We start from the raw sequence: 25,288 nt of genomic DNA, 5'->3' as shown, positions 1-25,288 counted from the left end.
AATGGTGACGCATGTGAGTTAATCACGGCCATGAACAATGAGCCGTGAGTCAGGCGGCAAAAGAATAATATTCATATCTTTTTGAACTAAAATTAGTTTTACCCCATTCCCTACACAGCTCCATCTACCACCTGATAATGGGAGAGATTTTCATCAAAGCCAGTTAATGATTGTTGTTGAGAAAGATATGTTAACGCCATTAGATATACTTGCTTTTTCATTAGTAGAGGAGGGAAGGTAGGATTCCTTGGTTAACTACTGGAAACTATGTATTATAATAATTATATGGTTGGTGAATAGAACACGTTTGCCAAAAAAAAACTCTTTTCAGTCTAGGATCTCATGTCCTTGTAAAACATGACATTTTATGGTTTTGCTATAATTAGGAAAGTATCTCGTTATTATATTAGAAACGAATGAATGAAACAGAATGAAGAGTGATGTATGAAGTTAAATGGAATGAGTTACAAAAATTAATTTTAGTTGTGTATCTCAGATGATTTAGATTATAATGAACCTGTCCATTTGAGAATATGACACATTATGTGCTCAAGATGTATTTTGTCAACATTTCTCTATTTAAATGTTTAGTTACAAGTACAGTAACCTCAAATGCTTGCATGCTTTGTTCCCTTCAGTATGTTTTATTTATTGTGGAATATTAACAATCTGAAGTTCCACATCAAAGTGGAATATGTAATTTGGCGTCTGGAAGGAAGTTCTGTTGTTTCATCTGATAACATGGCATAAAGGTTAAAGAATTGTAATGTTCAATCAGGTTCGCAGGTCTGGCAAAGGAGACAGGAACTGCACTGACTTTAAATAGTTATATTAATAATTTATTTACAAACAGTGTTGGTGCATGGTCAAGTGGTTAAGGTGTTCGTCTAGTGATATGAGGTCGCAAGTTCGAGCCTTGGCTGAGGCTGCGTGTGTGTCCTTGAGCAAGGCACTTAACCACACATTGCTCTGCGACGACACCGGTGCCAAGCTGTATCGGTCCTAATGCCCTTTCCTTGGACAACAACGGTGGAGAGGGGAGGCTTGCAGCTTGGGCAACTGCCGTTCTTCCATAAAAAAAACCTTGCCCAGGCTTGCGCCCTGGAAACTTTCCAAGACGCAAATCCATGGTCTATCGAGACTAACGGAGGCCTACACATTTACAAACAGTAAAAATTCAACCAAACATTCATGTTCCCCAAGTTACAGACAATACAAAGCTGAATACTCAACAAACACACATACATTCAATAAACATACTTGGTTAAAAGTGTGCACAAAGCATACCTTCCCAATGGCCTCGCCTTAAACAAAGGAAGAAGAAAGAAAGCCTCTTCCATATGCTATTTCATATACCCAGGATATCTGAAACTGGACACCAGGCATCTATCCAATGGGAAAAGCAGCTGCAGCTTCTAAGCTAACCAATCACAACGGAAGTGACTTTTGACAATCAGAACAAGGCAGGACAGGAAGGACAGGAAGACAGCCGTTGCTTACTTGCAGATTTAATGCTGTAAAGCATTCCACTGTGTGCAGCCAGAGTGCTACAAAACAAAATTTCTCACTGAGCTACTTAGTCAATCAAAGAAGCTAAGGAAGTATCTGAAGGAGTGGAGTGGTTCAAGGGATTTGGGTCAGCACAGCTGAAGGATCTACCACTATTGGTGGGGCAGTTATTCTGGGGGGGGGGTGTAGAGTTCACTGTAAATGTGCAAAGATCTCAAGGAGTATAATATCATAAAGACGGGTGAAGCTATTGAAAATTTTGAAGGCAAAAAGGAGAATTTTAAAATGAGGGCATTGACTGTATTAAATTATGGAGAACAGTAGGTCATCTGAAAGTAGGATTGTGCATGTTACATAAAATCAGGATGAGATATTAAACAGGTCATTCAAGAAGGACATTTGAGGCTGATATTCACAGGACATTTGATAATGCTAAATCAATATTTAGTTCCCATTCCTATTACCCATAAGAAGAGAGCAATCACCCAAGAGACTAGCTTTTGTGGTGGGAAGAGTCCCACAATGAGTACACAAATGGATTTCCAAGACTTTATCCACCATCAGTAAATGGACAAATAACATCCCACAAATCAAAATGGTGGCCATCTTGGAACAGTGCTTAAAAAAAGCAGTATTACCATTGGCCTGCTGTTGTTCTGTTCTTTTGTGTGATAGGATTCTTCAGTTTGTCTGGTGCTACGGAGAAATCCCTGATGAGTTGCTGCAGGGCATCTTGTTGATACTTTTTCTGCTGTTGAAATGCAGTTATTCTCGTTTTGCATTCTACAGATGGTAGAAAGAATTGAGGAAATCAGTAGATAGGTCACCCACTCTAGAACACCTAAAATCTGACCTGTTCTTTAAGTTCAAGCACAGAGTAATGTTGTTAACATTGCCCTACATCACACCACTATGTCCCTCACACATTCTCTTCCCATTTGCTTCATCTGCTTGATTTTCTCTGTTAATATCTATGAACTTATTAAGTTTCTTATATCATATACACTCAGCAGCCACTTTACTAGATATACCCGTACACCTATCCATTAATGCAAATATCTAGTCACCCAATCACGTGGCAGCAACTCAATGCATAAAAGCATGCAGACATGGTCAAAAGGTTCAGTCGTTGTTCAAACCAAACATCAACATGGGAAAGAAATGTGATCTAAGTGACTGACTGTTGAATGATTGTTGGTGCCAGATGCGGTGGTTTGAGTATTTCAGAGACTGTTGATCTCCTGGGATTTTCATGCACAACAGTTTACAGAGAATGGTGCAAAAAATATAAAACGTCTGATGAATGCCAATTCTGTGGGCAAAAATGCCTTGTTAATAAGAGAGGTCAGAGGAGAATGGCCAGACTGATCCAGCTGACAGGAAGGTTACAGGAACTCAAACAACCACACATTACAACAGTGGTGTGCAGAAAAGCATCTCTAAACATACAGCATGTTGAATTTTGAAGTGGATGGGCTGCAACAGCAGAAGACCACGAACGTACACTCTGTGGCCACTTTATTAGCTACAGGAGGTACATAATGAAGTGACCATTGAGTATATACTTCCTTATGGCAAAGAAATCCATTAAGACTCTGCTACTCACAGAGCTATCCCATTCCTTCAAGAGTTTCCCTGTGACATATTCTCCCCATTTTCCATTTAACAGCTCCCTCAGTCCCACGACACATATACCGATTTACAGTGGCTAATTCACAGGTCTCTGGAAGATGGAGGGAACCCAGAACATCCAGGGCATTTGATAATTCGTTTCTTATTGTCACGCATACCAAGATGCTGAAGAAAAACTTTGTTTTCTATGCCATCTGTGCATATAATTTCAAAACCTAAGTACTCCAAGATAGTGCAAGGAAAAAATAACCACAAAAATAGTGTCACAGTTACAGGGAAAACACACAACCTCCGTATGGATGGGACTAGAGGTCAGGATGTGGCAGCAGCTCTACCAATACCATCCACGGCCTTCCTCCTGCAAACCTTACATATCCAAGCCTGACATAACCAAATCATTATCATTAATCTTTCTCATCATCACTTCTCTTTCTTTTGACCTCCACTTTACCTCTGACACTCTTCCAGGTTTCTCTGTTAAATTTTCCTGTAACAGCTTTATGCAGCATCCACCAAAGGTCATGATGCAAAATTCTCCGCATTCCAACCTAAATCCAGCACTCTGCCGCATAATGCTTCATAGATTCAATCTTATCACTCCATTTTATAATTGCAATCTTTGTCAGCTAATTCTTGATTCAAATGGTCATGTTTTGGTCCATTGCAAGCAACTTTTAAATGTCCCAGAATTATGATGACTCCAAGCAGTGTCTTAGCTCATTGGAAGGTTGAGAGTCAGCAATGTTACCCCAGGGCAAATTTTTTCCAAGTTGACTTTCAGTCTTACATGGCCCATTATGCCTCAACATGAAAAACAATGTTCAGCCCATTACAATAGTAACAGTATGTAATATAGCTGACATAAATCACAATGCTTGATAGCCCACAGTGACAGTATAATGATAAATATGATAATGAGACAGTGACAGATGAAACATATTTCCACCATTTGTCTTTCACAAGCTTTGCATTTAAATTTGCATCTCTGACAGTTATCATGCTCCTTCAAGCATTATTCCAGCCTGGTTATTATTTGGTGATTGATGACAACCAAACAGATAGAAAGTTATAAGGAATTCTAAGCAACTATAAGTTGGAGACCCTTTGGCCAGAAGATTGTTCAATCTTGGAAAATGTATAACAGGAAGCCATTCAGCCCATTGTGTCCTTGCTTGTAGAGAATGAGCTCTGACCTATAGCTTCAAGTACACATCCTTGTGTCATTTAATTGGGATGATATTTTTAACCATTCTTTCAGAATCCCAGCAAAAAACAAAATCCTACAGAAAATCCTTATCTCTTCTTGAGTGTTTGACAAAGTGATGCAGCAGAAAGTGTTGTTGCCTCACAGTGCGAGTGACCTTAGTTCCTTTAGTTGCCTATCATGGTAGAACTTGCAAGCAAATGTAACAACTCGAGGAGAATGATGAGGATGTAGGAAAGACGGGAGAATAATGAATGTTAGATTAGGACAGGATTTCCCAACCTAGCATTCATGAACCCCACAGTTAATGGTAGGGGTCCATGACATAAAAAAGGTTGGGAACACCTGTGTTACATTAATGTGCAGTTAATGGTAAGTACAGACTGAGCGGGAATAAGGGCCTGTCGCTGTATTGTATCTTTATATGACACTATGACATTGAAGTCATCGGTCATCTGCTGCTTGAATAGGCTGCTGGATACAGAAATAAATAGACTTCCCCAATGATTCACGTGCACAAGAGGGAAGAGAGAAGGAGGGAGCCTCACAACAAAAGTGGCTTGAGGATGGGTGGGGGGATTTGAAGGGCACTGAAGAGTGAGGAACATGAATTCAAACTGCCAAATGCTTTCCAGAGGTCTGATCTGAGCAGAGGCGGAGGTTCCATAAAGAGGTATTCAGAAGGATCTGCCACTTGCTGAAGACAGCCAAAGACCAGCTGCCCATGATCTTCATTTTATTTTGCCTCTCATTCCTTCCGGAAAGGAGCTGCAATCCATACACAGCAGTGCATTGCCAGTGGCAGATCTGGGTGATCTAATAGACCATAGCATATGGACTGCACTGTCAGCTGAGCCCAACACATGGTACTTTATTCAAGAAGAAGAAAAGAAGCCTCCCATTCCTGGACATTCTAGTACAATGGAAACCGGAGCCTTGGACACGGTGTCTGTTGGAAACCCACTCAGATGGACTTGTACCTCAACAGTATCAGCCACCATTATGCCCCCCAATGTCGAGCAGTTCTTTCTGCTTTGATTAATCGTGCAAAAACTATTTCAGACCTGGGGAGTCTCCCCAAGGAAATAAAATGATTACCCACAACGTTTCTACAGAATGGCTACCAGGTGAAGGAAATCAATCAGACCCTTAAATGGGCTGATAGAAAAACCAGGAAACCTGCTGCTACTGTCTGTCTTCCCTGTATTTCAACAGTTTCTGGAAGGATCACCAAGAAATACCAGATTAATACCATCCACATATCCGTAAGGAAGCTCAAATCACAGCTGATGTGGGTCAAAGATAACCTGGGACTCAGGCCAGTGAATGCAGAGTAGCATATATCAACCAGACAGGGCACACAATGCAAATCCACATCAAGGAGGTCTATCCATTTGGGTTACCTGGAGAAATCCGCAGCTGCAGAACATTGCATTTGCAATGGCCATAGGATTGACTTCGACGGCACAAAACTACTATGCTGCACCAATGGCTTTTGGACCGCCTGATGAAGGAAGCCATTGAAATAAAACTAGAGGAGAAGAATTTTAACAAAGACGAAGGTCTCACTCTAAGTAAAAACTGGAATTCCATTGTAAACAAGGTGGGACAGCGGAAACCTGATTGGATACAGACTAACCAGTCAGGAGGGACGGACGATGGGGGATATAGACACCACCGGACTAGACATGCCCAGGCATCATCCCTGATGACAGTGGCGGAGTTTGTCATCGAAACGTTGATTATAATCGATACCTTTACCCGGCTGGAAGCCCAAGTAGAGTTTGTTTGTCATATACGCTGGGAAAGCACTAGATCCTTTTTTAAGAAATAAGCTTTCCTCATCCTCCACATTCTCCATGCAATTGATTGCCTCAGCATCTAATTCACAATTCACAAATTTGAAGCTCAATTCAAACTGTTTATACATCCAGACAAGATTAAAACCACACAGTCTCTAACCAGTTACCTCTGACCAGTCTCTACACATCTCACTGCTGCTAGGAGTGCTCCCTTTAGACCTACAGCCAGCTTTCAGTTGGCTCCATTGCAAAATGAGGAAGGCTATGAGTCCTTTAAGCAACTCTCGGGTTCAAGTGGCCTTGGACTGAGTCATCACAGCATAAGCAGCAATAGCTGAGGATGGTTGGCAGAAGGTCCACACCTCTGATCAAGGGTCGGTGAATGTTGCCACCCTGAAGGACACCCTAGGCACCCCTGTTGGACAGCACATTGCTCGAGTGCCACAGGCTTTCTTCAGAGTTTCAGTATCTGCAACCATGAGGGCATCAATCGGAGCTTCGGTGCGAGAAGCCAAAGCCCTGAATACAACATCAGTTTGCATGGTTTCTGCCACACTGCACGATGGCTTCCAGTGTGGCGCAGTGACTCTGTGAGTCCAGGCCCGACCTTCAACATGGTTTATTGCAGACCTAACACTGCTGAACTGAAGCCAGCCACCAGTGTCACACAGAAGGAAACAGTCTCTAAGCTCTGCAATAAACCATGTTATCCCTGTCTTCTTGGCAGAGCCTCTCAGGCTCTCTCTCCGGCAGGTCCCACTGAAGCCCTCATTTGGTTCATCCATTCTCCAATGATCCACACTGTCATTAGCCCTCTGGGTCATGTTCCCAATAACTCATACTGCTTAAATTCTGCTTCTAAAATATCCTCCAAGTGTGCAGCATGCCTGTATCTGAGCTGAAGGCTATGAGCATCAGATCATGTGATGGGTCATTATCCTGCTTTCCTGTCCTAGAGCTTAGGGTCAAGCCAGGTGGGACAGTAAGTTCATAGACAAAAGCATGGGGTCATAAGATGAGGGGGGGGGTGACAAAATGAGATGCATACTTACAACATGGATGAAGTGGGTCACAAGAAGGTGAATTAATGTAACACACACAATATGCTGGAGGAACTCAGCAGATCATGTAGCATCTATGGAAGGGAATAAACAGTTAACATTTCGGGCTGAGATCTTTCATCAGGACTCATCAGAGAAACATCATATCACAGACACAACTCAATCATGCCACCAACAGAAAGTAAAATGAGGCAAAGTCATATTGTTTTAGTGCTGTTAACTGTTGTTAACTCTTGTGAAGATCAGTGCCTCCCACTGCTGAGAAAGATAGTTCCAATGACATAAAGAATGCCTATAAGTCTACATAGTCCAAAACCTATTGAGGATTTGCATAGCTTGGGTCAGGAGCTTGGCAATAATACCTCAAAAGATGCATAGAGAGGAAAAACAGCTTAATATATGTGGAAGAATATTAATTTACCAGTAATAGGATTCTATATAATTGTTAAAGAATGTACACAATTGGTGTTTGCACTGAGTGCTGATGTGTAAGTGTCCGTATTATTAGTTTAGTATATGAATGTTTGTGGATGAGTGAATGTGTACATATGTGCTGAAATACATGTACTTTTATGTTGACAATGGAGACTCATCAATCACTAGACTTGTATTCCACCAATATTGAGTTAATTCCAGTGATGCGATCCTGATGGATCCATGTGAAAGACTGGCTCTCTGTGAATTCCACAAAAATGCAGTGCACTGGCATGCAACTGGTTTGTAAGTCAGTCACTTTAGAACTTAAAGAGGACTTGATCTTTCCATAGAAAATGCTGACACATAAAAATCAGGGGAGTAACAAAGGAATAAAAATATTAAATAGTGAAAATGAATCAAAAGTACATTCTTGTAAAAGACATCAATGTTCTTACTATGTTCTTTTTCAGATTCTTTTTCAGGGAGGTAAGTCTAGACCAAGATAATTTAACACTGTGAATTTCAATGAAATGAAACTATTGATCTGCTGAATGGGGAAAATGTTCCTGTTGTAGTTCTCTTACACAAGAGAAAAACAGATATTAAAACACAATACAGCAATTGCTTTGTGCCGCAATATTTAACTAGTTAATTTTCAGCAACTGGAGGGATCTCAAATGGTTGCTGATTCTGTCACCCGAATTGTTCACTTCATTTTGATGTAGTCTTCTTCATTGGTGAAGTCAGTCTTTGAGACTTCTACTGTTCAGTAAAACAGATGCCATGTATCTGTTCAATAACTGGCCTAAGAATAATCGATTACACTGAATGGCCAGACTAGCTCCAAACACAAGGCCTTTGGTCCAAGTCCTCAATCCATATTGATTAAGCAGTCATGTCAAATTTGAAGCATAAAATCCTTGTGAAGTAGGTAAAGGGAATAATTGTTTATTTTTCTTTACTTACAGATGCGCACTACAAGGAAAGTCTCAGTCTGGCCTGTTGCCTTTGTAGGCGGACTCCGCTACGAATCTCCAAAAGTAAATGCAGCAGGAAAGGTTTATGGATGGAAAACAGTGTTTGATCCACACAGACCCTTTGCCATAGACATGGCAGGGTTTGCAATAAATCTCCGATTAATTCTGCAGAGACCTCAAGCTTACTTTAAGCTGCGTGGAGTCAAGGGAGGTTATCAAGAAAGTAGTCTCCTTCGAGAGTTGGTGACACTCAATGACCTGGAACCTAAAGCAGCCAATTGCACTAAGGTAGCTCTTTTTGTATAAATCCCAATCTTGATAACAAAAGGAGCACTATATGATGCAATATTCACATCCATGAGGTATTACTATATGGCCAAATGCTTTCTTCTTGAGTTGTTTTGTAGATAAACACAGCATTTTATAGCAAGTCCTGCAGAGAAAGATGCAATGAATAAGTAGTTAAATTTGAATCTTTAAATGTTGGCACAGGAATAAATTTTGGTCACATGATCAGGAATGTTATGTTTTGTAACTCCAAAACATTAAACTAATTAAAAGAAAGATATAGCACCAGGAATATGAGTCTAACTTTGTTTTTACTTTAAGCAAAGTGCACATTTATGATGTGGTGGGATAATGATGTATGGTGTTTTCGTACTTTTACATATAACCCACAATGCATTATGTAAACAACTAATAATGCTTAACCGAACAATATATTTACAATATTACTGAAATATTAAATACACAACAGGGAGAATTTTCTGTCATGCTCGTCTGGAGTCTTGGGATTTTCATACACACTATAGAGAAAAGACTTGACATTTGATCAGAATGAATATAGGGATGGATTTCCATTTTGACCACAGTCACCAACCCAGATACAAAATGTGCCAAGATTGTGTTTGTTTTAAGAAGTATTTATATTCCCCCCAACACCGAGTTTCCAAGCAGATTCACTGATCCATGACTAAATCTGCCATGAGCTATCACAGAATAGAACACTTTAGATCACAGTATCTTTTTCTTTTAACCTTTGCTTTGCAATATTAAAAAGTAACAACTACGCATTTGGCTTAAAAGTACATTTCACACAAGAAATATGTTTTGGGTCAGAATAGTACTGTCTGTGAGAAAGTTAATTTGAACTGACTAAAATAACTTTGAAAACTACACAAAGTAAAGCCAGATAGAATCAATCATTTGTGTAGTCTATTCTCTAGTAAATTGAAACATTGCTCCATTTAAAGGTGTTTAAATGTGTTCATTAATATCCATGCAACAGAAAAAATTCAGGTAAATTTTAGAGCCTCCACAAGGACATGAAAGAAGCAGAATCAGAAACGAGGTAATGATAAATTTTATTAGAGAGAGTGACCAGCACCAACTTTTATTATAAAGTCTTTTAAACAAGTGTTGAAGACTTCTGGAATCTCAAATGGCACTAACTTCCAAATCATTTGCATTGGTTTGTGTGAGATTCTTAAGAAATATAAAGTCCAGTTGAGTCCTTTAAATAACAGTACAGCTTTCAGAATTGCAGCAAGATCAGGCAGAATAATATTCGCATGGACTAGATGGGGGTAAAGGGCCTGTTTCTATATTTAGTGCTCTATGTCTCTAATAGCTAAGGTTATAGACCAGAGTTTCAATCCATGTTTTTATAAAGAGTAGGTTTAACAACCAAGTGACATTTTCTCCTTCTCCCAGAAAGCACTAGAGATCAGCCTACATGCTTGCAGAAAATGTACTGTTAATGTGTGTAATAATGAGGGTATGTTCTCATGATTGCTCTATAAGTTATCGAGTGTGTAATCATTGGATAGCGATTAAAGTACCTCTGGTACCTCATATCAATTTTAACTGTATTAGAATATTTCCCATGCGATTGTATCTAATAAATCTTTCGTACAAATTTGTTACTCTCATACAATGCTGCAAAGTCAATACACTCAAGTAATTTAAAGAAATTTTAATGTCTCAGTTAATAAACTTTACCACACACATGGTCTCTGAATACAGAAAATAAATAAATTTGCTATATATAAAATGTAGAAAAGAACCAGTTTCCATTTTTGAACGCCCTTTTTCTGCTTTTCCCAAGTTAGCGAACCCTTCAAAAGCAAACATGCATAGGTCTTTTCTTTCATATATTCACTGTGTTTCGAGGTAATGATCAGTCATAAAGCTGTCTGTTATTTTCTCCTTTGGTTATCAAGTTACCCAAGCAAACTTAAGAAAAATGTGTAAACACTAGATTTTGACAGCATTAAATGAAGGAGGGGATCTTGAAATAACAGTGTCCAGTGCCAGAAGCCCTTGTATAAATTAAAATGATAATTTTTTTTATATGATGTAGAAATCTATAGCTTGAGAAGGTAGTGAGAAAGTCAAGAGGGCTGCTATCAAGCACTCTATAATTTGGCACAACAATCCCAAAGCACTTTGCAAGATGCAAGTTAAAGGGCAAGAAAGAAAACTATAATTTCAAAAATACAATTGTTTATTTTTCAGTAAAATCACTATGCCAATGATCAATTGCTACATTCTTATTCTGAACCTGAAGGGAATGAATGCTGGTAAAACCTTTAATACTTCAAAAAGATTTCTGTCAAGATGGGCTTAGTTAGTTATAATTTAAGTTCGATGTTCAAATTTATTATCGAAGTATGTTTTTTTAAACTGCCCGTTATGCCACTGGTGTTATGCCACTCCATCTCTGTCTGTCCATACCATCACACGCAGATATAGAAGGATTCTTCATTGCTGTTTTCCTGATTGGTTAAAAGAAAATTTTTATCCAGTCAGGGTTGTTAGGATTGAGGTGAAACACTGAACCTGGACCACTATTAGTTTGGCCTTTACCCTTTGACCTGTTTGGCATGGGTGACCCTACCAAGAGACACAGCACAAGGCTCTGACTCAAGCCAATACTGCACTCTGGGTCAAAGCCTCCAACCCCTCTTGAAGGATCAAAGTATGTATAGCACAAATAACCTCGAGATTCATCTTCTTGCAGGCACCCACAAAACAAAGAAACGCAATAGAATCCATGAAAAAAACACAACCAATGTGCAAAAGTGGACAAATCGTGCAAATAGTAAAAAATAGTAAGCACATAATACATAGAACATGAGCTGCAGAGTACAGGGCAGCCGGGTTAGTTCAGTACTGAGGCAAGTGAAGCCAGTCCAGGCTTACTAAGTTAATTAATTAGTAACTTACTAAGGATACAATGGACTACATACTGTTTAAATGTTATTTGGATTTATTTATGTGCAGCCATAATACTTACAATAGCCTGATATTAATAAAGAACAGATTCTAACTGTGAAGGGCAAACTCCTAAGGTGCAAACAATGATGGGCATTGGTATGAATATGATATGATAGATATCAAATGATTATATGATAGATATGAAGATAAGAGAGTTTCCATTAAGTTCATTAAGTTTCCATTGAGTTCAAAAGTCAAGAGGTTAAGTTGCAACTTTATAAATCTGTGAGGCCACATCTGGAGTATTGCATACAGATCTGGTCACCCACTATAGGAGGGATGTTGAGGCTTTGGAGAGGGTGCAGGAGAGGTTTACCAGGATGCTGCCTGGTTTAGATGGCATGTGCTATCATGAGAGGCTGGACAAACTTGGTTTGTTTTCTTTGGAGCGGCGGAGACTGACGGGAGATCTGATGGAGGTCTATAAGACTCTGAGAGGAGGCATCGATAGAGTAGACTGGGAGTATCTTTTCCCCAGCGTAGGAATGTCTACTACCCAGAGGGCATGCATTGCAAGTGAGGAGAGAGTAAGTTCAAAGGGGATATGAGAGGTTAAGTTTTTTTACGCACAGAGGGGTGGATGTCTGGAATGCGCTGCCTGGTATGGTGGTAGAGGCAAATACATTTAACAGAAGTTTGGCTAGCACATGAATGTGAGGAAGATAGAGGGATATGGACATTGTGTAGGTAGAAGGAAATAGCTTTTAGGGTTTTTTTGATTTACTTTTTAGCATTGTGGGACAAAGGGCCTATTCCTGTGCTGTACTGTTCTATATTCTGTGTTAATAGACTTTCTTTCATCATATTTCAATTCACTGGGCAATGTTTCTGAGCCTGTGTAGAGTGCTTCTCAGTACTGAAGAGAAGAATTTTTAGAATATTGTACAGAGTGAGCGGAAGAAGAAAAATATGGGCAACATATTTGCCAAATATATGCCAAATATGGGCAACTGAGGTACTTATCAATAAAAAGCTGCCTAAAAAGGGCTGAATCATTCTGTCACTTGTGCCATCAAGTTTGGACTGTGCATGAACTAAGGTGGGGAGACTTCCTTTGCGTGAAATTGCAGTGTAACAATTAGATAAAGTGAATGACCTATACTATCCATCTTAAAAAGCAGCCTTTACATTTCAGCAAAATATACTTCAGAGACTGGAGTTTCAAAATATATTCGAGAGCAGCCTCCACTTGTGGAACAGCACCAAAAATAATGAATAAACTAAAATAAAAGTATCCATGTCTTTGTATTCTCATTATGATAGAACTTGTCTAAATTGCCTGGACCTGTGGCATTTGATTGGAAGTACCTCTACAAACATATTAGCTACTCCTATTGTGTAAAGTAGAAAGCGACTGAGCCAAATCTCCATCTGTTGTGTATTAACTGATCTCTGCCAATTGGCTCCAGTGGTTTAGATATTAGAAAGTTGGCTAGAGTTTCTATTTACATCATTGTATAACGGCAATTGATAAAGGAGCTCATTTGGGAAGGTTTACGTCTGGCAGTGATGTTTACTGCAGGTTAAGATCCACAAATGAAGGATGATGTCTTGGCATGAGTATCCTGCTCAGGGAGAACTCTATGTCCCTTCAGGAGAAGAAAGAAGAAAACTGTTTAAGAAATAGAGAGTGTGATGAAAGAATAAATTTGGATGGTACATGGATAGGTACGGTTTAGAGGAAATGTACCAAACATAGGCCAAATGGGACCAGCTTAGATGGCCATTTTAGTTAGCATGGATGAGTGTTGGGGCAAAGGAATTGTTTCTGTGTTGTATTATTCTATGATTCTATAATTAAAAATAAAAGAAAAATATCTCGGAGTATTTCCATGGTGCTCATATAGGCATGTCCATCACTGGATGAACTTTTATTTTTGTAAATCCCCATTTGGTCACTTCAGCCAGAAAACCTTTCCTGGAGGGGATATTTTGTAACCTTGCCTCACCTCAGAATTCTAAATCCATTATTAGACCAGAATTCGTGAAAGGAGAAAAGAGATTATAATAACCTTACATAAAGAACTATAGATAATAAGTCATCTATTCTAAAGATGTATTTAAAGCACTGTGCAATAAAGTTCAATTTCTGCAGTTCACATCTACAATATAAATCTTAACACAACACCACAGTGATTCACATTGCCAATTTAAAGCATTAAGTACACAACATAGCTCATAGCAACATGGCCTCCATACAAATCCACCATCTCTTCTCAACATTAGCCCACTTTTCAATAATCTTTCCCTCAAACTTCATGTGACTTTTCTGTGTACTGACCCCACCTAAATTCTGCCCCATTCCCACCACCAATTTTCATTCTGATGCTAAGGAGATTTTTATTTGCCCCATGCTATAATTTTCCAAAGAGACATTGCTGAAATTCTGATATAAGAAAATTATATGATAAACACTTTTGATGAATACATTTCTATTTGTTTCAGCGAGTACGAAGGTAACATTAATAAGTTTCTTTTTCTAGTTTTTCCTGAGATATTTAGCCTCATATTTTCCTCATCTTTTATGATGATTCGTAATTAAACATGAAGTTCAGTTTCATTTAAGAAACTCTGTGAATATTAGCAGACTCTAAGAGATAAATACTTAAAAAATGGTTTGGAGAAGTTTTTTCTACAACTGCTCTGATAGAAGGTTTCCAGAAATTGTAAACTCATCTCTTCTCCTTCAATAACTGGCCTGGTGTAGCTTTTACTGTTTAAATTCATTTATTTAAATTTCCTGTGAAGTTGCAATGACTTTTGTCTAGTGAAGGGGTTCCCAACCTTTTTTATGCCATGGACCCCTACTATTAACCAAGGGATCCGTGGACCCCAGGTTGGGAACCCTTGGTCTAGAGGAATGAATCGGATGAGGAAATCTTTAACTCACTTGTAGGGAGGTGTAAGAGTGAGGCTTTTAAACTGGATATATGTATCTCAGCTTGGTTTTGTATCCATTAGATCTTATTTAACCTCTTGTCAAATTTCTCATCCAACAATTTTTCAGGGACTAAAATAAAAATGTGCACTTTGTTTTTTTTTTCCTTTCCACCCTGTGATTGTATGTTTATCAAATACATGTATCTCCTGTACCTAAAAAAGTGGCCACTGAATGTAGGTTCAGAGTTTTCTGCTGCTGTAGCCCATCCACTTTAAGTTTCAATCTGTTATATGTTCAGAGCTGCCTTTCTGCACGCCACTGTTGGAACTTGTGGTTATTTGAGTTACTGCCACCTTCCTGTCAGTTTGAAAAAGTCTGGCCATTCTCCTCTGACCTCTCTCATTAACAAGGCATTTTCATCCACAGAACTGCCAATCACTGGATGTTTTTTTTGTTTATCACACCATTTTCTGTAAACTCTAGAGACTGTCGTGTATGAAAATTCCAGGAGATCGGCAGTTTCTGAGACAATCAAATCACAGCATCTGGCACCAACAATCATTCCAAGGTCAAAGTCACTTAGATCACATCTCTTCCCCACTCTGATGTTTGGTCTGAACAACAACTGAAACGCTTGGCCGTATTTGCATTCTTTTATGCATTGAGTTGCTGTCACGATTGGCTGATAAAACAATAGCATTAATGAGCAGGTGTACAGGTGTACCTCATTAAGTGGCCACTGAATGTACATCTTTACTTCAGTGCTCAAGAGGACAAAGATCCCTGCAAAATGGTTCCAGATTCTGACCAGTGAATGAGTGCTTAAATTCAAATAAAAATGCGTATTAATGACTTTAATTAGTTTAGTAATTACAATTAATGAATCTATCCATGCCTGCTAGCATTCAGCAGCTGACGTTTTGCGACAGTCATTGGGGTCACTGAGTGCTTTAAGCGAACAGTTGAATGCTGGGTATCTGTATACTATAGTTACCTAAGAACAGCAGTATATACTTGCGATAAAGAAAAATAACCATAAGAATTTGAATGTCTCCCGTTCCCCTCCTCCACCACACCATCTATAAAAAAGTTTGTTCCACACTGGTGGTAGTTAGTTAAGATAACTTTTTTGATTAATTTGCCAGTTAAATGGTTTATGTCATTGTTGGGCCCACTAAAAATTGAAGTAACCCTCTGTTCAACGCAAGCAGTGGGTACAACAATTTTAAAGTTCAATTCAAGTTTAATTGTTATTCAACTATACACTGTGTACAGCTAAATGAAACTGTGTCCCTCTGGGGCCAAAGTGCAAAACCCAGCATATGCAGCCACATATAGCACATACAAACTCAGTGGCCATTCTATTAGGTACACCTATACATCTGTTCGTTAATGCAAATATCTAATCAGCCAATCATATGGTGGGATCTCAATGCGTAAAAACATGCAGATATGGTCAAGCCGTTCAGTTGTTTTTCAGACCAAACATCAGAATGGGAAAGAAATGTGATTTAAGTGACTTTGACAGTGGAACGATTATTGGTGCCAGACAGGGTGATTTGAGTATCTTAGAAAATGTTGATCTCCTACGATTTTTATGCACAAGTCTCCAGAGTTTACAAGCAATGGTGGAAAAAAAACAAAAATAATCCAGTGAGTGGTAGTTCTGTCAGCAAAAATTCCTTGTTAATGAGAGAGTTCATTGGAGAATGGCCAGACTGGTTCAAACTGCCAGGAAGGTGATAGTAAATCAAAGAAACATGCATTACCATTTTCAGCAGAAGAGTATCGCTGAGTGCACAACATGTTGAGCCTTGAAGTGGATGGACTACAGCAGAAGACGATGAATGTACGCTCGGTGGCCATTTTATTTGGTACAGGATGTGCCTAATAAAATGGCCACTGAAAGTAGTTACGATTGCACATACAGTCACAAAAAAAATTATCCCAAGTCCATGAGTGGCATGGCCTGAAGGTTGTTGGTGCATGGGATGTTGTCCTGGAGCCATGTTTCTGCGAGAACAAGTACGTAGCAGTTCCTTATCATGCGCTAGTGCAGCTGCAGACACCAGCGAACCTTGGCTGAATTAATTTGAATCAACTGCTTTGAAGCAAGCTACTGTAGCCAAAGGATTTTAAAATGATCTGCTTTGTTTTCAGAGGTTTAGGTATGTAGCATTCTTTGTTGTTTTAAATCAAGAATTATATAATTCCCTAACTGAATCACAAAACAACTCAGATCAAAGCAAGTTCTAATAGCTCGAGAAACTTATTTGACAACTTGAATCTCTGCATGAGGCATTCTATTACCAACAGATTTAACAATCTTCTTGGCTTTGAATTTTTGGCCATCCAGGGTTGCAGTGGAAGGAACTTCTTTCATAAATTCTTCCATTTATGGCCCAGCCAAGAAGATAAACCATTATGTAATATATCACATTAATTCAGCAAGTAACGGTGCCAAATTATTAATGAACACAGAATGCTGGAAGCGCCCATAGATCACACAACAGTGAGGTACGAAGCAAGGTGGAAAATTTGGGACAAAGGTCCTTCAATCAAAATGGAAAAATTAGAAATCATGCCTCTTGAAAGCTATCGAGGGGTTAGTACAGAGAACAGAGGGAATGCCTGTGATAGGGTGCAGGCCAAAGTTGTCAATAATGTTTTAAAAATGGCAATTGGAACAAAATGGCACAGAAACAAAAGCCACATATATACAAAGAAAGGATTTACCTGAAATTGTTAAAGTCACTGTTAAGTCCCGAGGGCTGTAATTCTTTCAGCCTACACTCTATCATAGACACCCACCCATGTTCTCTACCTCCCCCTCTTTGCAACTTTAAACATGCTTCTCACTTTTCCATTTCTGATTTTGAATCAAAATGCCAACTCAGTTTCTCTCCCCACAAATGCTGCCTGACCTACTAGTACTTCTAGTATTCTCAGATTTTGTTTCAGATTTCCAGGGTCTACATTTTTTTGATACAGAACTCAAACATTTAAATTCTATAGGATCACTGCTCACCTTTATTAACTTACAAGGAGTTCCAGATTAAACAGCTCTGATCCTAGAATGGTATCACAGTGTCACAAACCAGAAAAGACAGATTGAATATGATTGGCAACATTTCACTAAACAATTTACAAATGAAAAAAAAATATTAGGCAACATGGTTTAATGATCTGGATCTTTCTGCCTGAAATAATGACGGAATTGGTTTCAATCATGATTTTTTTAACAGAGTATTGTACAAATAGGGTTGGATATATGAATGAAGGAAATAAGCAGTTCAGGCAATGAGTAAAGCAGGGAAGAAATGGCTGAATGATTCAAGCATTATTTAATTCCATCTCATTTTCAGTGGATCCTTGATGTTCAGAAATTCACACAATGTTTCATAAACAACTTAATTAATGCAATCAGTCCTCCCACCACAACTCACAGTTTCTGTATGTATTTCAATAAGAATGGAGATCAAATTGTGCTTTGGAGATTACATTCCTACTGAACATTATGTTATGATGGATGTTATTTGATTCTAAACTTTACTTTTTCTTTTGTTGCTAACAGATATTAGCATGGCATACACGGACTGAGAAACCTGTACTGGTGAATGAAGGGAAAAAAGGTTTCACGGATCCAAATGTTGAAATATAAATGCACAGGTAATAAAAGTTAGCAGAATTCACATCCTTCTTTCTGGGTTTCAGAATTGTCAGCATACTGAGTGAAATACATAATGTAAATGGAACGCGAAGAGTAACAACTTTCATTTATATAGTAGCTTAGCAAAATATCTGAAGATGCTATTAAACAAAACATGATGTCTAGCCACATACCAAAAGTATTAAGGAATTTAACCAAAAGTTTGATTGGAAGAGTTTTAAGGTCTGAAGGAGACAGAGAGAGATGCTTCAGAATCAGTGTTGTTATAGAGTCACAGAAAACTACAGCACAAAAATAGGCTCTTCAGCCCATCTAAGGCATGCTGAACCATTAATCTGTCAAGTCCCATCGACCTGCACATGGACCACAGTCCTTCATACCCCTCCAATCTGTGTACCTATCCAAATTTTTCTTAAATGTTGAAATCGACCCTGCATCCACCAGTTGAGCTGAAAACTTGTTCCACACTCTCACCACCCTCTGATTGAAGAAGCTCTCCTTCATGATCCCCTTATACATTTCATCTTTCACCCTTAACCCATGATCCCTAGTCCTAGTCTCACCTACCCTCAGTGGAAAAAGCCTGCTTGCATTTACCCTCTTTACCCCTCATAATTTTGTACACTGCTATCAAATCTCCACTCACTCTTCTATGTTCCAGTGAATAAAGTCCTAACCTATTTAACCTTTCCCTATAACTCAGGTCCTCAAGTCCCAGCAACATCCTTGCAAATTTTCTCCATGCTCTTTCAATCTTACTTACATCTTTCCTGTAGGTAGGTGACCAAAACTGGACACAATACTCCAAATTAGGCCTCACCAAAGTCTTATAAAATTTCAACAAAATATCTCAACTCCTGTACTCAATACATTGACTTATGAAGACCAAAAGCTTTCTTTGCAACCTTATCTACCTGTGATGCCACTTTCAAGGAACTATGGAATTGTATTCCCAAATCCCTTTGTTCCACCACACTCCTCAGTGCCCTACCTCTCACCGTGTAAGATCTACCCTGGTTGCTCCACACCAAAGTGCAACACCTCACACATGTCTGTATTAAATACCATCTGTCATATTACAGCCCATTTCACCAGCTGATCCTGATTCGACTGCAAGCTTTGATAGAGTTCCTCACTGTCTACTACACCCCCAATGTTGGTATCATCCGCAAATTTGCTGATCAAGTATACCACGTTATCATCCAGATCATTAATATGCAGTGACTATGAAAAGTATTCATTCCCCTTGGAAGTTTTCATGTTTTATTGTTTAACAACAATGAATTACAGAGGATTTAATTTGGCTTTTCTAACAGGAAAAGACTCTTTTGTGCCAAAGTGAAAACACATCTCCAAAAAGTGATCCAAATTAATTACAAATATAAAACCCAAAATAATTGATTGCATAAGTGTTCATCCCCTTTTGATATGACACAACAAATCATCACTGGTGCAGCCAATTGGTTTTAGAAGTCACATAATTAGTTAAATAGATATCTGTTTTTGGAGACCTGTGTGCAGCCAAGGTGTTTCAATTGATTGTAGTAAAAATACACCTGTATCTGGAAGGTCCAACTTATAGTGAGTCAGTATCCTGGCAAAAACTTTCTGAAGACAAAAGAACACTTCAAGCAACTCCACGAAAAGGTTATTGAACGGCACAAGAAAATTTCCATGGCACTGAATATCCCTTGGAGTACAGTTAAGTCAATCATCAGGAAATGGAAAGAATATGGCACAGCTGTAAATCTGTCTACAGCAGGCCGTCTTCAAAAACTGAGTGACTGTTCAAGAAGGGGACTAGTGAGGGAGGCCACCAAGAGACCTATGACAATTCTGGAGGAGTTACAAGCTTCAGTGGCCGAGATGGGAGAGACCATGCATACAACTGTCGCCCGGGTGCTTCGCCAGTTGCAGCTTTATGGGAGATTGGCAAAGAGAAAGGCACTGTTGAAAAAAACTCACATGAAATCTCAGCTAGGGTTAGCCAGAAGGCATGTGGAAGACTCTGAAGTCAGCTGGAAGAAAGTTCTATGATCTGATAAAACTAAAATTGAGCTTTTTGGCCATCAGACTAAATGCTATGTTTGGCATAAGGCAAACACCGCACGTCATCAAAAACACACTATTCCTAGCATGGCAGTGGCTATATCATGCTGTGGGGATGCTTCACTGCAGCAGGCCCTGGAAGGCTTGTGAAGTTAGAGGGTAAAATGAATGCAGCAAAATACAGGGAATCCTGGAGGAAAACCTGATGCAGTCTGCAAGAGAACTGTGACATAGGAGAAGATTTGTTTTCCAGCAAGATGATGACCCCCAAGCGTAAAGCTAAAGCTATGCAGGAATGGCTTAAAAACAACAATGTTAATGTCCTGGGGTAGCCAAATCAGAGTCCAGACCTCAATCCAATTGAGAATTTATGGCTGGACTTGAAAATGGCTTTTCACTCATGATCCCCATGCAATCTGACAAGAGCTTGAGCAGTTTTGTAAAGAATGGGGAAAAATTGCAGTGTCCAGATGCGCAAAGCTGATAGAGACTCATCCACACAGACACAAGGCTATAATTGCTGCTAAAAGTGCATTTACTAACTACTGACCTGAAGGGGGTAAATACTCATGCAATCAATTATTTTGTGTTTTATTTTTGTAATTGATTTAGATCACTTTGTAGAAATGAGTTTTCAATTGATACAAAAGTGTCTTTTTCTGTTGATCAGTGTCAAAAAAGCCAAATTAAATCCACTGTGATTCAATGTTGTAAAACAATAAAACATGAAAATTTCCAAGGGGGGTGAATACGTTTTATAGGCACTGTAGATGACAAACAACAATGGGCCCAGCACTGATCCCTGCAGCACACCAATGGTCACAGGCCTCCAGTCAGCCAGGCAACCATCTACAACTACTCTCTGGCTTCTTCCATGAAGCCAATGTATCATCTAATTCACTACCTCACCTTGAATGACAAGCAACTGAACCTTCTTGACCAACTTCCCATGCAGGAACTTATCAAAGGCCATGCAGACAACATCCACTGCCTTTTCTTCATCAACTTTCCTGGTAAATTCCTCAAAAAACTCTGTAAGATTTGTTAGACATGACTTACCATGCATAAAGCCATGTTGACTATCCCTAATCAGTCCATGCCTATCCAAATACTCATATATCCAGCCCTTTAGAATACATTCCAATATCCTTCCCACTACCGATGTCAGGCTCACTGGCCTGTAATTTCCTGGCTTAGTCATACAGCCTTTCTTAAAGAACAAAACAACATTAGCTGTCCTCCAATCCTCCAGCACCTCACCCATCGCTAAGGAGATTTTGAATATCTCTGCTAGGCCCCTGCAATTTCTGCATTAACCTCCCACAGGGTCTGAGGGAACACCCTGCTCTGGGGATTTATGTATCCTAATTTGACTTAAGACAGCAAACACTTCCTCCTCTGTAATCTGTATAAGGTCCATGACTTTGCTGCTGCTTTGCCTCACTTCTATTGATCCCGTATCATTCTCCTGAGTAAATACAGATGCAAAAAATTATTTTAAGACCTTCCCCATCTCTTTCAGCTATACACATAAATTACCACTCTGATCTTCCAGAGGACCAATTTTGTCCCTTGCTATCATTTTGCTCTTAATATATCTGTAGAAGTGCTTAGGATTCTCCTTCACCTTGTCTGCTAAAGCAACCTCATGATTTATTTTAGCCTGTTTTTTTTTTTCTGAAGTATTCTGTTGTGTTTCTTATACTCCTCAAGTACCTCTATTGTTCTTGCTTGCCTATACCCGTTATGCACCTCATTCTTTTTCTTCATTTGGGCCTCAATATCTTTTGAAAACCAACATTCCCCAAACCTGTTATCCTTGCCTTCTATTCTGACAGGAACATACAATCTCTGTATTCTCAAAATTTCACGTTTGAAGGCCTCCCACTTATCAAGTACACCTTTACCAGAAAATGACCTGCCCCAATCCACACTTGCCAGATCCTTATGATACCATCAAAATTGGCCGTTCACCAATTTAGAATCTCAGCCTGAGGACCAGACCTATCTTCCTGCATTATTGCCTTGAAACTAATGGCATTATGGTCACTTGATGCAAATGTTCCCCTACACAAACTTCTGTCACCTACCCTATCTTATTCCCTAATAGGAGATCAAGTATCACATACTATCGGAGACTTCTATGTACTAATTCAGGAAACTTTGCTGAACGCATTTGACAAACTCTTTCCCATCCAGCCCTTTTACTATATGGAAGTCGCAGTCAATATATGTAAAGTTAAGATCACCTACTATCAGAAACTTATATTGCTTGCAATGGTCTGTGATCTCTCTACAAATTTGCTCCTCCAAGTCCTGCAGACTTTTGGGTGTGCTATAATATAATCCCATTAATGTGGCCATATCTTTCTTTTTCCTCAGTTCTACCCAAAAAGCCTCACTAGATGAGCTCTCCAGTCTGTCCTGAGCATCATTGTGATTGTTTCCCTGACTAGAATTGCCACCCCTTCTCCTTTAATCCCTCCTGTTCTAGCATGTCTAGTACAACAGAACCCTGTAACACTGACCTGCCAGTCCTGCCCCTCCTGCGACTAAGTCTCACTAATGGCCACAATGTCATAATTCCACATGCTGAACCATGCCCTCTGCTCATCTGCTTTTCCTAAAATATTCCTTACATTGAAATATATGCAGCTCCGAACATTAGTCCCACCATGTTCAACCTTTTGATTCTTGACTTTGTATGTGGGCTTAACAACATCTTACCCCACAACCACTAAACTATTTGTTCTGGCACTCTGGTTCCCATCCCTCTGCAACTCTCCCACAAACCTTCCCACTAGGATATTAGTCCCCCTCCAGTTCAGGTGCAAACCAACCCTTCTGCACTGCTCCCACCTTCCCTGGAAGAGAGCCACCAATAATCCAGAAATCTGAAGCCCTTCCCCCTGCAGCATCTCCTTAGCCACATGCTAAACTGTATGATCTTCCTATTTCCGGCCTCACTAGCACATGGCATGGGTGGCAATTGTGAGATCACAACCCTGGAGATCCTGTCCTTTAACTTGGAACCAAACTCCCTGAACTCACTTTGCAAGACCTCATCACCCAGCTTACCCATGTCATTGGTACCGATGTGGTCCATGACCTCTGGCTGCTCACCCTCCCACTTCAAGTTGGAAGCTTGATCCGAGATCTGAGATATCCCTGACCCTGGGCAACAAACCATCTGGAAATCTCATTCTTGTCCACAGAACCTCTTTCTGTTCCCCTAACCAACGAATCCCCTTTCACTACAACTCACATCTTCTCCCTCCACCTTTCCTTCTGTGCCACAGAGCCAGAGACCTGACCAGTGTGGCTTTCCTCTGACTGGCCATTCCCCCCAACAGTATCCAAAGTGGTACACCTATTGTTGGGGGGGGGGGAATGGCAGCAGGGGTACTCTGCACTGGCTGCCTATCCCCTTTCACCCTCCTGATGGTCACCCAGTTACTTGTGTCCTGCAGCTTGGTTGTAACTACATCTCTGTATGTCCTGTCTATCAACCCCTTAGCCTCCCGAATGACCCAGAGTACATCCAGTTCCAGCTCCAACCCCTTAACACGTCTGTTAGAAGCTGCAGCTGGATGCACTTCTCGCAGTAGTAGTCATTGGGGACACAGGATGTCCCTCTACCTTCCCACATCCCATAAGACTAGCATTCCTGCCTCCTGTCTGGCATCTCCACTGCTCTAAATGGACAATAAGAAATAAAGAATAATAAACACAAAAATTTAGCTATGGCCTAGCCTCAACTCCCCAATGCAACACTAGCCCACTCACACGATGGCCGCTCCGACAATGGCCACTACGTTTAAACCTAACTTATTTAAATTGGCCCTTGTCAAGTGCCTAATTATACGCAGTCCAATGTCTCCTCGGGACTGTGCCGTGCAATATGTGCCGACCGCCCCGGTCGCAACTTTTAAACTCTCTCCCTCTATGCAATCTCATGTCTCCTCGGTAACTTCGACGCGCAAAATGTACCGATTTAACACTCGCTTCTTTTAAGCTCCCTCTCTCTCTCCAATCAATCCGGTGCCTCCTCGAGACCGTGGCACGCAAAATGTGCCGATTGCCCCCGCTCGCAAATTTTAAACTCTCTCTTCCTCTGCGCAATCAAATGTTTCCTTGGGTACTGTGGCGCGCAACATGTGCCGACTCCACGCTCGCTTCTTTTAAGTCCTCTCTCCCTCCAAGCAATCCGGTGTCTCCTCGGGACCGGGGCACGCAAAATATGTCGAATGCCCCTGCTCGCTTCTTTTTAAGCTCAGTCTACCTCCAAGCAATTGGTGTCTCCTCGGGACTGTGGCGTGCAAAATGTACCGGCTGCCCCGCTCTCTCTCCCTATAAGCAATCCAATGTTTCCTCAGGAATTGTGGCGCACAAAAATGTGCCGACTACCCCCGCTGGCTTCTTTTGAACTCTCTCCCTCGATGCAATCCCAAGTGTCCTCGGTAACTGTTCCGCGCAAAATGTGCCGACTCCACGCTCGCTTCGTTTAAACCCTCGCTATCTCCAAGCATTCCGGTGTCTCCTCGGGACCACGGCATGCAAAATGTGCCGAATGCTCCCGCTCGCAACTTTTAAACTCTCTCTCCCTCTACGCAATCGAATGCCTCCTTGGGTACTGCGGCGCGCAAAAATATGCCAACTGCCCTTGCTCCCTTCTTTTAAACACTCTTTTCTCTGATTGTCGTCTGTCTGGCTCTCTCTCTCTACGCAATCCAATGTCTGCTGGAGTCTGTGGCGCGTAAAATATGCCGACTGTCCCAGCTCACAACTTTTAAACTCTCTCCTTCTG

General features: G+C 40.2%; 1 protein-coding gene across 10 annotated transcripts in view; it reads left to right on the top strand.

Annotated features, from left to right (window-relative positions):
• LOC140716827 (galactosylgalactosylxylosylprotein 3-beta-glucuronosyltransferase 1) overlaps nucleotides 1-25,288 on the top strand; it is a 218,603-nt gene that overhangs the window by 173,750 nt on the left and 19,565 nt on the right. For all 10 annotated transcript variants that reach the window (XM_073029766.1, XM_073029768.1, XM_073029764.1 and 7 more), the window contains 2 exons: nucleotides 8,594-8,890; nucleotides 18,337-18,431. In XM_073029766.1, the coding sequence (XP_072885867.1) occupies nucleotides 8,594-8,890; nucleotides 18,337-18,423 (384 nt within the window). In that variant the 3' untranslated portion in view covers nucleotides 18,424-18,431. The remainder of the gene's footprint in view (nucleotides 1-8,593; nucleotides 8,891-18,336; nucleotides 18,432-25,288) is intronic.

The sequence above is a fragment of the Hemitrygon akajei genome, chromosome 26 (genome assembly GCF_048418815.1).
Source record: "Hemitrygon akajei chromosome 26, sHemAka1.3, whole genome shotgun sequence".
Lineage (NCBI taxonomy): Eukaryota > Metazoa > Chordata > Chondrichthyes > Myliobatiformes > Dasyatidae > Hemitrygon > Hemitrygon akajei.
Note: the sequence above shows the minus strand (reverse complement) of the source record. Positions and strands in the feature narration are given on the sequence as shown.